This window comes from Dipodomys merriami, unplaced genomic scaffold (genome assembly GCF_024711535.1).
Source record: "Dipodomys merriami isolate MVZ:Mamm:240054 unplaced genomic scaffold, mDipMer1.0.p SCAF_9, whole genome shotgun sequence".
Lineage (NCBI taxonomy): Eukaryota > Metazoa > Chordata > Mammalia > Rodentia > Heteromyidae > Dipodomys > Dipodomys merriami.
The window spans coordinates 18,884,061-18,900,602 of NW_027206512.1; the positions used below are offsets into that span (position 1 = coordinate 18,884,061).

Sequence of the window (16,542 nt, forward strand, 5' to 3'; positions counted from 1 at the left end):
GCAAGTTCTCTTCTTCCTTTACTTTGTTCTAGTCATACTCTTATGCTATTTCTTAAATACGCCAAGTTTGCTTCATCAATGCTTTTCTATCTCCTGTTACTCTTCCTGGTATGTCTCCCCAAATATGTATATCTGACTCACTCCCTCACTTCCTCCAGATGTTGCTTGGATTTCTGTGCTTTATGTAGTATTTCTCCATTACCTTACATAAAAGTAAACTGCTGAAGGCCAGTAATCTTAGCTACTCAGCATGCTGAGATCTGAGGATCAAGGTTTGAAACCAGCCACAGTAAACAAATCCAAGAGACTAATCATCAATTAATTTGCAAAAAGCTGGCGGGCTGGAAAGGTGGCTCAGTGGTAGAGTGTTTGCCTCACATGCATGAGGCCCACGATTTGATTCCTCAGTACCACATAAGCAGAAAAAGTCGGAAGTGGCTCTGTGGCTCAAGTGGTAGAGTGCTAGCCTTGAGCTGAAGAGCTGAGCGACAGTGCCCAGGCCCAGAGTTCAGGCCCCACAACCAACAGGAAAAAAATTTAAAAAGCTGGCAGTGGAGGCACAGTCAAATGATAGAGCACGAACAAGAGCACAAGGCTCTGAGTTGAAGCCCTAATACTAGCACAAAACAAAACACAAACAAGAAGAGAAGGGGGAATGGGAAGGAGAAGAAGAAAATAATCTTGCACCCAAGCTAAGTCACTTAAGCTGCTTTGTTCTCTAAGCATACTCATCAGCAGGGGTTAGAGGGGTTTTTTGGTTTTTTTGTTTGTTTTTTGTTTTGTGTGTGTGTATGTGTGTGTGAGACAGACAGACAGACAGACAGACAGACAGACAGACAGACAGACAGAGATTTGTGTCCCCACATTAAGATGTAGAATATATGGTCCATCATGACAGCAAGGCCATGCTTGTGACCTTCACTTCCTTAACTCCAATGCTGGGCACTATTCAGTAGGTAAATACACAATAACATCTGTAAAACAAATGAATGGGCAAAAGAAACTAGGAGGTAAAGAAAGTCCCCTTATTAAATTAAGTTTAATTAGTAATGTTCAATAGTCCTCAGTTATGATCTGATACTCACAAATGTTGCCTTTTCTTCATAAACACAATAACCATTGCTTGAAATACATTCAGGACAGCATTTTCCATCTAGATGAATTAGTTCTTCACCCTGCAGACACAGAGTAGCAGTGAGGATATCAAATCAGCACCTCCAATAGCAGTGCTAAAGTGCCAAGAAGCACTGACTGATGTCTCCTGACTACAATGAGCAACCTCATCTCCCCCTGTGCTGCTTTGCTAGGAAGCCTCCTCATCCTAGCAGGTCTCCAAGTACTTCCCCTTTATTCTCACCATGTGTGCACTCTGATCCACCACAACTGCCTACCCAAGACCAGGAGTTCACACAAACAACAAAGATAATGCCATGGTCTGGAAAGATGAACCTCAGGAAGGGATCATACTATCATACATACAGAGGGTGAGACCTTGCAACTTTGGTTATTAACACTATGCCATTCAAATCAAATCCCCGTAAATATGAAATCAAGTATGCACAGATACACAGATGTACATCTATGCACAAATGTAGTTTCAGGCATAAAGAGTAGAAATCTAATTTGTATCTAGTATTCTGAAATCTTTACAACTGTTAGGGAATTTGTTGTGTCTATTGAGGACATATATAGTCTTACCATTTTAACTGTCCAGTATCAATCACTTCAAAATTGTTATCTTTGTTACAAAATAATAACTGCTTGCTCTTTAAATTTTTAAATAATTATGAATTCCACATCTTAGGCATAGTTTTTCCTTCAGTCTTTCCTTCTACAGAATTTGCTATTAAAAACATGAACTGCTTGCAGTTTCTCCTGTGGGTATACTGACGTCTACTACTTACAGAATAAAAAGTATTCTCTAAAGAATTTGCCATGTTATCTACTTTCTAAAGAAAGGTAATGTTTCTGTAAGAGCTTAATATTTAATATGGAGTCTACATTACACTTAAAAGCAAGGACATCACATTAAATGAAAACTGAATGCTGTAAAGTTACATAAAGAGAATAAGCAATGATACTGTATGTTTAAAATCATGGCAATTAAAACCATTAGCTGTGTTCGGGATACTAGGGATGGATTTTTAAAGTCCTTTTGTACGTTTCTTGAGTCTCCAATCTCTTGCAGAACAAATGTATACATTCTTAAATAAACTAAATCATAAGCTTCGAAAAGAAACACAGCATTACATAAACGAGTTTAACTTTTTACAGTGCGTATAAAGTTATTTCAAAAAGAAAGGAGTTATATGGATTACTGTCCATCAAAATTTCCTGCCTGTCAGCAGCTGACAGAGAGCAGAGGGTGCTATAGAGATCAAACATATTTACATATAAATTGTTTTGTAGAATCTTGAAGAATCAGGTGGTAGAGAAGGCATGGCCTAGAAACCCATTGAAATTTGCTTTTAAGGCATATACAGGGATTTATATGCATGTAACCTAAGTAGCTTAGAACAATATTTTGAAGCAAGACAGAGTATATGTACGTGTATTAAAAAAACAGAATGCATGAGAGATTCCTGAGTGCTCACCACAGCACACAGACAAGAAAGGGGGCCTCTCACTCACCAAAGAGCCTGGGGAACAAGGATTCAGTTTTGGTGAGGTAAGAAGTTCTAAATAGATATGCTATTTATAGATGAAAGCTGGATGCCCCAAACCACCTAAGTTCACTGTGGTGGAAAAGGGAGCCTGTTCCAACTAGCATTCCACTTTTGCTTTGAACAAAATTGTCTCATAAAGCAAATTCATTTGTTTACTTCTCTGTGTCCTCTCTCTCTCTCTCTCTCTCTCTCTCTCTCTCTCCCTCTGTCCATTCCCCCCTCCCTCCCTCCTTCCCTCCCTCCCTCCCGCCCTTCCTTCCTTCTTTCCTTCCTTCCTTCCTTCCTTCCTTCCTTCCTTCCTTCCTTCCTTCCTTCCTTACTTACTTACTTACTTACTTCCTGAGGCTGAACTCAAGGCCTGTGCACTGTCCCTTAGCTTTTTCCCTCAGGGCTGGGACAACAACTTCAGTTCCAGCTTTTGGTGGTTAATTTAAGATAACAGTGTCACAGACTCTCCTGCCCTGACTGGCTTCAAACCTCAATCTTCAGATGTATGAGACATGAGCATCTGGCCTATTCATTTCATTTTTTAAGAAGGTTTTCCTGCATAAGCCACACTGAATCAGTTATCCCTGCCCCATCCAATCCTAACAACACCTATCAGACCAGGGAATCTGATATAGGGCTTAACCTACCTATTACAAAAGGAAACCCTCCAAGAAGAAATTTTCCTCAATAGGAAAGAAAAAGGCACTCCACTTTAATGCATGCCAACCCTTTTCCAGGCATTTTGATAAAAATTTCATTTCCTCTACTATATTATATCGCAGCTGTGAATGCTAAGTCCTCTTAAGAGAAAGGAAAGATAATTTAATTTTTTCCATCTGAATTTATGTTCAAAGACATTATAAAATATAGAAAAGTGAAATCTATCATATTGTGCTAATCTACCATTAATTTCCTTATTTTTCAATGTCCATAGAGTTAAATTGGGTATCTGAAAGACAAGGAATGTGCCATTTTCTCCCCTTTTTAACAACAAAAAAAAGTGTGAATTTAAGTTTTTCAGAATGCTACTGCTAATAACCAAGGTGATGATGGTGATGGTGATACACCATTTTCTCTCTTTGAGAAGTTTACTTCTCCACATCTTTTAGACTATGTGCATATACTAATACTTAATGTCCCCTTGGTACCCAAGATTAGTTTCAAATGATCTCCATATTTCAGAAAAGCAAGCAGAGACTGGAGTACAATTAAATAAAAATAGTAACAGTGCACTTCAGCTACTCTCCTGGCAGACCCAGTCACTTTCCTCAGGCTTCTTATACATTTAATTCATGGTTCCATAATCCTAGGTACCACCACAGTGTAATTTCTGTTTACATATCTAGCTTCCCCCGAAGCCTGGGAAATCTTAAGGTTATAATTCTAAGAACTGAATCCAGGGCCTCCTGCTCTATCATTTGGGCTATGCTTCTAGCTGAGATAAAGTGTGTGTGTGTGTGTGTGTGTGTGTGTGTGTGTGTGTGTGTGTGTGTGTGTGTGTGTGTGTGTGTGTGTGTGTGTGTGTGTGTGTGTGTGTGTGTGTGTGTGTGTGTGTGTGTGTGTGTGTGTGTCTATCTGTCTGTCTGTCTGTCTGTCTGTCTGTCTGTCTGTCTGCCTATCTTTTTTGCCCAAGTTGGCCTCTAACTCTCAATCCTCCTGCCTTGTTTACCTGGATGCCTGGAATTCCAGGTATCTACCATATGTGTCTTATTCATTTTTCACCTCCCTCAACACAAGCTGATGAGAAATTATTACATCCAGTTTTTTTACTAGGCCATTAATCAGAGCTGTTCACATTAGTATGGTATATTTTTTTTAAAGACTGAGGGGTATTTTTCATAAGATTAAACTTTGGTTACAATTTCAGTACTGGTAGTGTTTCCAGTTGAGAATCAACTAACTTACAATTTGGGGAATGAGTCAATAATCTGGAAGGAAGTCATTTAGTTGATTAAAGATCTGGAGTGACAGGTATGGTTTAGAATTCTCCCATCTATGAAAGAAAAAATGAGGTGGAATAGAAAGGAATAACAGAGTGGTATAAGGTGATATGGAGTGAGTAAATGGCACTGGGGCACTCTCCTCTTCAGTAATTGTTGTCCATCTCTTCCCAAAAGTGCACATAAATACATGGATTATGTTAGCAGAGCCAGGTGGCATGATAGACAGCAAACAGACCTGCAAATGCGTTAACAATGGGAACCATGAGTTGTTATTACATGAGGGTGTTTTGCTTAGATTTGACAGAAAGTATGTATTTAAAGGATTCAGCTGCCAGGCACCGGTGATTCATATCTGTAATTCGCACTCTGGAGACTGATAGATCTAAGGATCAAGGTTCAAAGCTAGCCTAGGCAGGAAAGTCCATAAGACTCTTACCTCCAATTAACCATCAAAAATAAAAAAGACAGAAGTAGACCTGTGGCTCAAGTGATAGAGTACCAGCTTTGAAAAACAAAAAACAAAACACAAAAACAAAAAGCTAAAGGACTAGCACAAAGAAAATAACAAAAAACAAAACAACAAAAATCTTTTACCCTACCAGGATCACATCTCCCCATTTTCTATAAATCCTGTCATATTAGACAAATTAAACCTCAGAAAATAACCCAGGATCATCTGGTTAGACAGAGGAAGCAAGGAAGACCATTTCAGTTTGAAAGGGAAAGGAAAACACCCTAGCAAGGTTCCTCCTGATCTCTGTGCAATCATTATGACTCTTCTAACAAAGAAGAAAGAGACATTTGGGTTGGTTCCATATCTTAGCTATGGTGAATAATACTGTGATAAACATAGTTGTGCTGGTAGCTTTAGTATGGCTTTGTTTGTGGTCATTTGGGTAAATGCCCAGAAGTGGGATTTCTGAGTCATAGAGGAGCTCTATGTTTTTAGTCTTTTGCGGATCTTAGCAAATGAGCAGAATAGCTCAATAGCTATGTACATATGACCATATACGATGATGCTAAGCAAAATGAACTCCAAGACATGGACATAAGAGGTTTTGCTTTGATGCCGGGCGCTGGTGGCTCACGCCTGTAATCCTAGCTACTCAGGAGGCTGAAGATCTGAGGATCGAGGTTCAAAGCCAGCCTGGGCAAGAAAGACCGTGAGACTCCTATCTCCAATAAACCACCAGAAAACCGGAAGTGGTGCTGTAGCTCAAGTGGTAGAGCGCTCGCCTTGAGCTGAAGAGCTGAGGGACAGCGCCCAGGCCCAGAGTTCAAGCCCCACGACCGACAAAAAAAAAAAAAAAAAGAGGTTTTGCTTTGTTGTTGTTGTTTTTAATGTTACTATGTGATTTCTTGGGGGTTTTTGTGTGTGTTCTTTCCACATGGTATATCCCCTATTATCTATGTATTTGATTTTTGGTACCCTGGTATTGTATCTACGCTTAACTGAATTAGGGGAAGGGAAGGGGAACAACAGGATGGTGAGACAAAGGACAAGAGGGGAACCAATGCAACAGCACTATTCACAAGACAATATGTTGGCAATGATCTGTACAGCTTGGGGGGAATTAAGGAGGAGGGAAAGTAGGAGAAAAATGAGGGAAGGGGTAACAAGTTTGACAAGAAACGTGCTTGTTACCTTACTTCTGCAATTATAACCCCTCTGTACATCACCTAGACAATAAAAAAGAAAACAAAGAAGACAGAGAGATAGACAGACAGATAGACAGACAGACAGAGACAGAGACAGAGAGAAAGAGATGAAGGGGCAGGGGAGTTCCAAAAAAAAAAAAAGCAAGACTCTCTTTTCCTATGTTTCAGTTCTGCCAAGAACGCCTGGAGAAGGCAAACTGAAAAACACCAGCTTTATTTGGAAGGTTCTTCCTCCTTAAGCTCAGAACTGAGGAGATGAGAAGTTGGGAAGAGAAATGAGAAAAAAAAGAATGTCTTCATGGACACCATAGGCTTCAGATTTTCTATTTCCCTTCTCTACTGGAGTTCCCATCCCTGAAGGAAGCTGGTGGGGCGGATGGGAGAGGCTGAGGAGCAGGAGGCAACTTTGAAAGCAATTTGTTTTGCCATGGGTCAAGACCGAGTTCAAAGCAGAAAAAAAAAGTAATTTCCCTAAAATATACGTCTATAGTCCAGACAGAGGCTGCTTTGTTAGAAGCTTCTTGAAATTCTGCAGACAACAGAGGTCAGCAGAGTTAATTGTTTATGAGGTCCCTCTGTTCTATCTTAAAAACAGAAACCATTTTCTTTTCTTTCCACAGCAGCAGCCCACAGGTGCTAGAAAGCCTTTGAAGTAAGTGTAGCCAATGGGGTATGCAGGCAAAACCAGAACCTGGTGCAATAATGTCTAAATAGGCCCCCGGCCCATGTCTTTTATCCCTGTGACTCTAGGGGCTTCCAATCTGACCAGATGCACAAATAGCCAAAAGTTTCACAGTGCTGTTCCAAGTTGGCCTGTATCAATATTAACATTGAGTACAACATTGAATCTTTGTGCTAAAATGCTTCCTGAAGCATGAGCAATCAACCTGTCCTCCCTTCCACTGCCAAGAAATGGGGAACAGGAGCAAGTCTATCTCACAGTGAAAGGAGCCCCACAATCCAAATGGAAACACCTTCACTTCTTACCCGGGCACACTCCACCTTGGCACACTCTACAGTCTGGCAGGTCACCTGGCCACGGTCGCACATGCAGAACTCACAGGCTGAGCGCTTCCACATTTCATCCTGGTACCGCACAATCCCACTGGATGAGCAGCTTGCAGCAGGAGACACACATTCCTCACAGCATTGCCCATGACGCCGACCCCGGCTCTGACCCTAAGGAGACACCGATGGTAAGAGAGTGGACATTGAACACATCTCATCTAAACCAAGCACTGATGGCTTACACCTGTAATACAAGTTACTCAGAAGCCTGAGAATTTGTTTTATATATATATATATAGATAGATAGATATACATATATATAGTAAAGGTAATATAAAGAGGGGTTACAGTTACATAAGTCAGGTAATTATATTTTGGGGGGCAATGTCACCCCTTCCCTTGCTCTCCCCCAGTTTTTCCCTCCTGTCTCCATCCATAAGTGGTAGATCATTCTCAACTTAGTGTCTAGTGAGTATCACTGCTGAATCTGTTCAGCTTTGGCCCTCCATTTCTGTGCCCCCACTTACCCTCCCAAAGACAGATAAACAAACAAGACAAAAGGAAAAGAAAACAAATATAGCAACAAAACAGAAAAAAACTCTCATTTCCATTTCTTGGAGTTCACCTCGGTAAATATTATTTCATATGAACACATGCACATAGCTATTGGGCCTCTGTGGTCCTCTCCTAAGAATATCCTCCTTTGGTTTCACTCTGTGTGAATGCCTAGAGACATATATTGTCAACGTCTAAGGCGTTGGGGTCCCTGGGTAAGGGTCACGAAATCACCAGGACACAGGGAATGTGTCCTGGTGATTTCATGACCCTTTGATTTCATGACCCTTACCCAGGGACCCCAATGCCTTAGACGTTGACAATATATAATTTATCATGTCCTAATGTATATACTTTTTTTAACCATGCAGTGTGTTTACTTGTAGATTTATAGGTACATTCAGGTTACCACAAATGAAGGAAACCATGCAACCTAATTTTCTTTGGGTCTGGCTTATTTTGCTTAATATAATTTGTTCCAAGTCTTACCATTTCATTATGAATGGTACAATATCATTCTTTCTGGTGAAAGCACAGAATTTCAATGTGTATAGATATCACATTTTCTTCATCCATTCATCCACTGAGGGGCACCTGGGTTGATTCCATTATCTTAGCTATGGTAAACAATGTTGCAATGAACACAGTTGTGCTGGTGGCTTTAATGTGGCCTTGTTTGGGGTTTATTGGATAAATGCCCAGGAGTGGGACTGCTGAGATTTAGGGAGGCTCTAGTCTTTTGAGGAATCTCCATACGTCTTTCCAGAGTGGCTGAACAAGTTTGCATTCCTACCAACAGTGTAATAAAGTTCCCTTTGGCCACATCCCTGCCAACCTTTGTTATTGTTAGTTTACTTGATAATGGTCAATTCTAACTGGGGTGAGGTAGAATCTCAATGTTGGTTTGATGTGTATTTCTTTTATATTCAGAGATCTCGAATATTTCTTAATGTGTCTATTGGCCATTCTTATTTCTTCTGAGAAGTCTCTCTTTAAGTCTTTAGTCCATTTATTAATTGAGCTGTTTCTTTGAGGGTTTATTTAGGGGGATAGTCTTTTGAGCTCTAAGTATATTTTAGGTACGAGGCCGTTGTCTGATGCATCTCTTCTCCCATTCTGTGGAGAAGCCAGAGATTTGAGGATCAAGGCTCAACACCAGTCCAGGCAATAAAGTCCCTGAGATCCTTAGCTCCAAATAACCAGCAAAAAAACCCCTGAAAGTGGAGGTTTGGCTCAAGTGGTAAAGAACCAACCTTGAGTGAAAAAGCTAAGCAAGAGTGCAAGGCCCAGAGTGTAAGCCCCAGTCTGGCACAAAAGAAAAAAAGAAACAGAAAATATCCTATCCAAGCTCAACGAGGCAGAAAGCCAAAATACCACTGGTAGCAACACAACCCTGTACATGACTCAAGGGAGGCCGCCTGCCTAGGAAGCAGACCTTTCACATCTTTATACTTTATATAACACACTACATGTTTGTTATGACACTTTTTTGTAGGTCCTGAAAAAGAAGCAAAAAAACGAAGCAAAGCACAAGCTCCACACACTCAAGTACCTTTTCACATCTTAGTGGAGGGCAGGTCTGTTTGTGACACCTGACCTCTCCTTGGTCACAAGTACACGTGGTACACACATCTTCAGCCCACTGCTCACCATGCTGAAGGAAGAGGGTAAAAGTGATTTATCAAAGTCACACACACATGAAATACATAGATACACATTTATTATTGTTTCTTTATATTTGTGTTTGTTTCTTTGAGACAGGGTGTCATTATGTAGCCCAGGCTGGCTCCAAACTCATTATCTTCCTACCTTGGCCTTCTCCCCTATACTGGGACTAAAGGTATACAGCACTCTACCTTACTTTTATTATATTTTTTTTCAAATGGACCATAGTGAATGTTCTCTAAAGAAGTGATACTATTATGGTAGAAATGGCCTCTAAGAAGTCAATAATATCCAAAGGGTGCTTTAAATTTTCATTTGATTGTATTCATTTTAGATAGGCTAGGTACCCAGTCAAGCACCTAGAAGCCTTGAGAACACAGAGATGAATAGAAAAGCCCTCTTAGCTAGACAGTCTTTTGGTCTCACTTGCCAAAAGACCAGATCTCATTACCACACTCTCTGCCTACCTTGCAGCTACTCCATGGACATTGTCCTGAAGCCACCTGAGGGTATATCACAGGATATTTGCTCACCTAGGGGAGGTCAAGGAAAACACTTTCCTCCTACTCTTTTCTTCCATCAGCCTGTAGCAATGGCTATGTGATGGGCTGCATGGAACTATGGAAGCCATCTTATGGACATGAGTGAACCAGAACAAGGCAAATACGGTCTAGGCACTATGAGCACAGGCTTATAATCCTATGTACTCAACAGGCAAAGGCAGGAGATTCCAAAGTTTGAGGCCAGTCTGGACAAAAGGTGGTGAGACTGTCTCAAAAGCAAAATAAAAACAAAAAGAGGGAGAGCATGACTCAAGTAGTACAACAAGGCCCAGAGATTCAATACTCTGTTCCTTGGGGGAGGCGGGGGGAGACAAATATTAACATGATCATATCATTGAGTCTTGAATTGAACAACTCTATAGCTGCCCTAACAAAGGCTGAGATAATAAATGGTATAATTTTAGCAAGACTTGGTGTTCACTAAGATAATTAATGGAATAATTTTAGCCACTTTCAGGCATTTGTATCAGCTGCAAGTCCCTTCAAAGAGACGAAGACAGCCCTGGGCCATGAAGATATCACACAAACTGTATATGTAATGATTGGTCAGATGGTGCATTTCTAACACAGATAAAAATTCTTGTCCAATTAGTCATTTTCATTCATTGCAAATGACTAATTCAGTCGTTGCAAATGACATCTAGAATGGATAGGAATCCCATTTTAGACCCTCTAGTGACAGCTACGATACCAATCTGTTTAGTCTTCCCTGGAATAGATGGCAAGTAAGGGAAGAAGTTGGGTTTATGTTTCTATATCCTTTGCTGTAAAATAATGTAGCCCTCTTTTGATACAGCCGGGAGATCCTTAACAGAACATTCATTCAATGTGTTGAACTCATCTTTATTTGGTGACTACTATGAGTTAGGAAAAGTTATTTAGACTGTTCCAAAACTACTTCCAAGTTGACAGTTACCACCACCACCAGGCCCTTATCTCCCTCTCTACCTCACCACCAACTCCATATTTCCTTCCAGTGTACACGGGGGGAGCCAAAGCACACATGTTCAGAATCCCAAGGCTTAGGTTAAAATGATGGTTACCAATGACAGTCCTTTCTTCACTTTAAGATGTAAGAGCAGTTAGGTTCACCACAGCTTCTGAACATGTGCTACTTGCCTTTATATTTCTTTCTTTTTTTTAATTTTATTTTATTTTATTTGAGAACATACTGTACAGAGGGGTTACAATTACATGGGCAGGATAATGCATACATTTCTTACCAAGCATTGCAGCCTCCTCCTTTGTTTACCCTTCACCTCCCTTCCCAGCCTCCCCCCTCCCCCCCACCCATTCATACCCCCCTCCCCACCCACCAACATTGTAAAGCTTGCTTTGACATGACATTTTGTAATTCTCCTTGTTGCAACAGGTCCACCTGAATCCTTAAACGACTTGTTTGTCCCCATCTCCTCCACATGTTATACTGACATCAAATAAAGTGAAAGCGGGGGTTACACTGTGGGGGAGGGACATACAAAGCAACAAAGAAATAATCTTATAAATTGCCTTTATATTTCTAATACCTCCCAACTTCATTTTTTTCCATAAAGTCCAAGAAGAAAAAGGATGTTTATATACTGTTACCAATTCTGGCAAAAAGTGAGGCATGAGCATGGGAAGTTTCAATGGATGGGAGGCAGAGACGCATGTGTGAGAACTTAGGTCTAAGCACCTACACAATGGCACGTTAAAGGTTACCTTGTACACCCGGCCAGCTGCAGGGCAGGATCGTGCGGAGCACTGGGGACAGCATTTTCCCGGGACACGGACCACAGCTTCATCCTTAACACCATCAAAGGGAGATATTAATAAAATCTACATCAGTAGGAAAATTTCATCCACAGCCAACTCAACCATGTGCCTCAAGCATCCATAACAACCATTTCCTCTCATAGAGTATTTATTAGTCACCTAGGGCGCTTATAAGATTAGAACTTCCAAGGTCAGTGTGACCTTGAGAAGGTGTATACTAATCCTATCCCTTTGTAAGAATAAATAAAAGCATAAACAACAACAGCAATAACAACAGCACATAAATGTTTGCCCACAATGTTCTAAGGCTTTACAAAGCCTTATGAATAGATGTTCTCTTATTTCTGGTGCAAGAAGAATAAGATCAGAGAGATTATATCACTTACTCAAAGACATACAACTGATATGTTACTGGCAAATAGTTGGAATGCAACTTCAAAGCATGAACCACATCGATACTTAAGAACACACAAGCTCCTTCTTAATCACTTCTAAAGTCAAACATGACCAGGCAGCTCTGGTAGCTCACACCTGTAATCTTAGCTATTTGAGAGGCTGAGATCTGAGGATCACAGTAGAGCACCAGTCTTCAGTGAAAAGGCTAAGGTCTTGAGTACAAGCTCAGTACCAGCACAAATAAAAGGAAGATGATGAAAAGGAGGAAGAAGAAGAAGAGGAGGAGGAGGAGGCGGAGGAGGAGGAGGAAGAAGAAGAGGGGGGAGCAGGAAGAGGAAGAGGAGGAGGAGGAAGGAGAGAGGGAGGAAAGGAGAGGGGGAGGGAGGAAAGAGGGGAGGACAACTTGGAGGGAAGGAGAGTGCCCGAAACGCACAGAACTGGCATGAGAGGGAAATGAAAAGTGTTGTTCAAGCAGAATAAACTGAACATTATAGTTTTGTGTTTCCTGTATTCAGAATGCAAGAGAGCTGGGCAGTGGGAATGACAAAAGATTTCATTGCAGTATAAGAGGGCTACACTAAGTGAGATGCTATTTCCTAGCACCTACCTATAGATCCAAGAAGGAAATCATTCCAGGATAGGACACTAACCATTTCAGCTTTCAAACAACAAGTACGAATAGATTTCTCTTGATCAAAAATAACTATATAGAAAGAAAGGGCAGGAAGGAGCCCTGAAGGATTAACTGTAAAGAAGGATAAATATCAGATAAATATCACCCATTCTACTTATTTTGGATTCAAAGTGCTATAGAGAGCCAAGCCCTCTTCAATTAAAGAAAGTTCAACAACAAAAATAATCATGTAAATTAATTTGTTTTACTTGAACCAAGACACTTGTGTGTGTGTGTGTGTGTGTGTGTGTGTGTGTGTGTGTGTGTGTGTGTTTACTCCAGGGTCCTAGGCATGCTGAGTATGAGTGCTTTTTCTTGAAGATTTGATGAAAACACAGATGGTCATGAGGAAATACAACAGAGCAAGGAATATGATCTCATGGAAATAAACTGGAGAAAGCAAAACAAGGCCCATTTATTTAGATTATTTTCTACATCCTTGTGTCTTCAAGAATAAGGATGCACCTTTTTCCCCATAAAGGAAGAGCACCTGTCACTCAAGTGTCATACAACCTGCTTCAAAGGCAGAAAACCCTTCCTATGTTTTATGATCCACTTTAGGGACAAAAGTCAAATGACCTTCATGCAACCTTATTCAATATGCCATAGTGACATATTTTGGGGCAGCATGTCCTGAATCCACTTTAAGGAAAAAGTAATAATGTTCTGAAGATTCACAGAAAGAGAAAACTGAATATCATGTACTATTGACTTTTATTTAAAAGTCATTTGGAGGCTGGGGATGGCTTATAGGTGTAATCCTAGCTGCGCAGAAGGCAGAGATTGAGATAATCACCAAAGGTAGGAAGTTAGAGAGACGTCATCTTAAACATTAAGGTGGGCATGGTGGTGCTGGTGGGTCATGCTAACTATACAGGAGGTTTAAGAGAATTAAGGTCCAGACCTTTCCTGGACAAAAACTTCAGATTGCATTAAAAAATTAACTAAAGCAAAAAGGACTGGGGGTATGGCTTGCCAAAAATACCATAAAATAAAACAAACTTCAGTTAGATGCAGAAATATGCATTCTTTATCAAACAGCAATAGGAAGCAATAGAGATACCTTAATAATAGGATGAACCTAAGACAGAAAAATGAAGAGAAAATAATTAAGAGGAAATATTAAGTAAAATTATCACAAAAATGTGTTTTCTTGGGATGCTAGGTATTGAACTGAGGATCTTGTGTATGCTACACAAGAATTCTAACATCCTTAGCCCTGCAAAATATTAAATTTAAATACATACTGAAGGTTGTAGTGACTATAAACTTAAACTCTCCTCATGACTGAAGAATGAGGTTATTAGGAATGAGGGGAGGGGAAAATGGTTGAAGAGAACATGGTTGGCAAAGAAAAGAAAAGACCGAGTAACTTCAGATTCATAGCTGTTTCTGGGGAAATAAGTACAATTAGAGCAGAGGTAATATATTAAGACCAACCTAAGGGGAAAACATTGGAATTGAATTAGATTAAAATGAGACAAAGGCACATATTAAGCACACAAAATATGTTGGTGTGTGATAGTAAAGGTGTTTGTGAGCTTTAGTTGGTTGTTCCAATATTTAATGATGATAGTAAATCAACAAAATGAGTCTAAATGATATGACAGTGACTTTTTTAAATCATCCTAACAAAAACATACCAGATTGGTTGAGATCAAATTATTTTCTTTTATTATCTTTAAGTGGTTGTACAAAGGGCTTTCATTGCATCAGGTCAATATATAAGTACAATATATCTTGATCAATGTCATCCCTATCATTATTCTCCCTAAGAGTTCAATGTATTTTCAAGTCTTCAGAATGCTTGCATATCATTTTAGCTCTAAAGTATGACAATAAGCTTCATCTTTTTTACCCTTAATTATGTATATGGATGCAAACTATGAGTGAATACTATACATGAAGCAAGACTTTTGTGTTTTCTAAAATGTGAAATAGTACTTTCCATTACTCAATGTTTAATATGCAGTATGGGGTTTAATTTGTGAAGATTTACACCAGATCTCACTGGGATGTTCCTTGCTTTCCTCCTCCTCACTTCCTTTCTTGTAATGGTGGCAAACTGCATCATTACGTTTCCAATATAAGAGGATTCACCCTACCCAATGTGCTAATCAAAGTTTGCTTCAACATTGCAATTCCCACCTAATGGAAGAGCAGAGAAGCAAGATGTTAGGCAACTCTCCCAAGAAGCTCATTTGTAATTGTCCACCTAGGACAAGATTGGTGATGAACTGGGAGAGAAGACATGAGTAGTGTGGATAATGCAATCCAGTCTTCCAATTAAATGCATTTTCTCTCTATTTGGCATTTAGCACTTCTTGTCTAATTGCCCTTTATCTGCCGTTAAAAATATTGCCCAATTGTCACAATATGCCATGTTATTGATTCTGCTTTATTTGATACAAAATGTTGCTCTGTATCAACTAAATGTTGGCTTCCAGCTTTTCCTTAGATCAAAAAATGAGCTATTTTTCCCCCACAGTTATCTGCCAACTGCCATGGAACCTTCATAGGAACTTCTACCACAGCAAAAAAAAAAAAAGCTCTAAAATACCACCTATACCACATTTATTTGCGATTCTTTTCCATATTTGTATAAGAGCTTAATGTTTGGAAAATCAGATTAGCTTTCAATTAAAAAAAAACACGATCCTAGTATCTTAAACATCCCCAGGGAAAATCTTTTGGTAATGTGAATCATTATCCTATCAGGAATAAATTGTGTACATCTGGATAATCATGTTCACAAACATGTCTATGTCTTTAAAAAGCAGACTATATCTATGCACAAAAAAAACAATCAGAAAACTGATCAGATTACCAACTTTCCCAGATGTTTAGTCTGACATTTTTAGAACATCTGCAATTCAGGCTGGAGGCTTCCTTGTGTGTCCCCTCAAGTCTCAATTTCATTATGAAACAATTAGCCTAAATGGCTGGTAATTAGACCTATCCTGTAGCTTCTAAGGGGAAAAGAAACATCTCAGAGGTGGTCTGCAAAAGTGTAAGGAAAGCGAAAGAGCCTGTCTTCTAGTTTCTAGTGGGTCCTAGACTCTGTGGCAGAATGTCTGAAGAGACTCTAAGCTCTTGCGCAGTTAACAGGCTGTGTCAGACACACTTTGAGGTTGTCTTCCTTACCTGGTTACAAAATAAAAGTGGACACTGAACTGTGAAGCACTGGGAGAGGCCATTTCTGCACACACACTTGGCACACTGGCTCAGTCTCCAGTCTTCTCCATCCTGAAATACACGGCCTTCATAGGAACAGGGCTCTGGAAGGTCAAAGGAGTAAAGATTACTACACAAAATGCATTTGCTAATCTCAGGATTGACTGCCTGTGCACACAAGTCAGGACTAGAGTGAGTAGAGTGGCTCTGAGTTTACTGCTTTGTAGTCACAACCTTGCAGTTTCAACATGCATGTTTTGTAAGTGAAGTCAGGTGGGACTTGAACCTCAGTTCATGTGTGTTCCCAAATCACACTACCTTCCTGGGATAGCTACCTGCTACCTGCATTAACTCCCTGTCTAGGGAACATTCACCTTCCACCTACAGCAGAGACAGGAGGGTGCAAGTGATAGAGTTAGGCTAGAGAGTGTCTCCACTCAGTCCTTGAGTATTCTTAGGCTCAAGGGAGCACATTACATAGCAAATAAAAGCCAGGA

At 40.0% G+C, this 16,542-nt stretch overlaps 1 protein-coding gene across 2 annotated transcripts in view; it reads right to left on the reverse strand.

Annotated features, from left to right (window-relative positions):
• Fras1 (Fraser extracellular matrix complex subunit 1) overlaps positions 1-16,542 on the reverse strand; it is a 442,940-nt gene that overhangs the window by 253,259 nt on the left and 173,139 nt on the right. For both annotated transcript variants that reach the window (XM_070012597.1, XM_070012596.1), the window contains exons 6-10: positions 16,016-16,149; positions 11,749-11,832; positions 9,372-9,473; positions 7,244-7,435; positions 1,086-1,175 (exon numbers count right to left, since the gene is read on the reverse strand). In XM_070012597.1, coding sequence (XP_069868698.1) covers positions 1,086-1,175; positions 7,244-7,435; positions 9,372-9,473; positions 11,749-11,832; positions 16,016-16,149 — 602 coding nt within the window. The remainder of the gene's footprint in view (positions 1-1,085; positions 1,176-7,243; positions 7,436-9,371; positions 9,474-11,748; positions 11,833-16,015; positions 16,150-16,542) is intronic.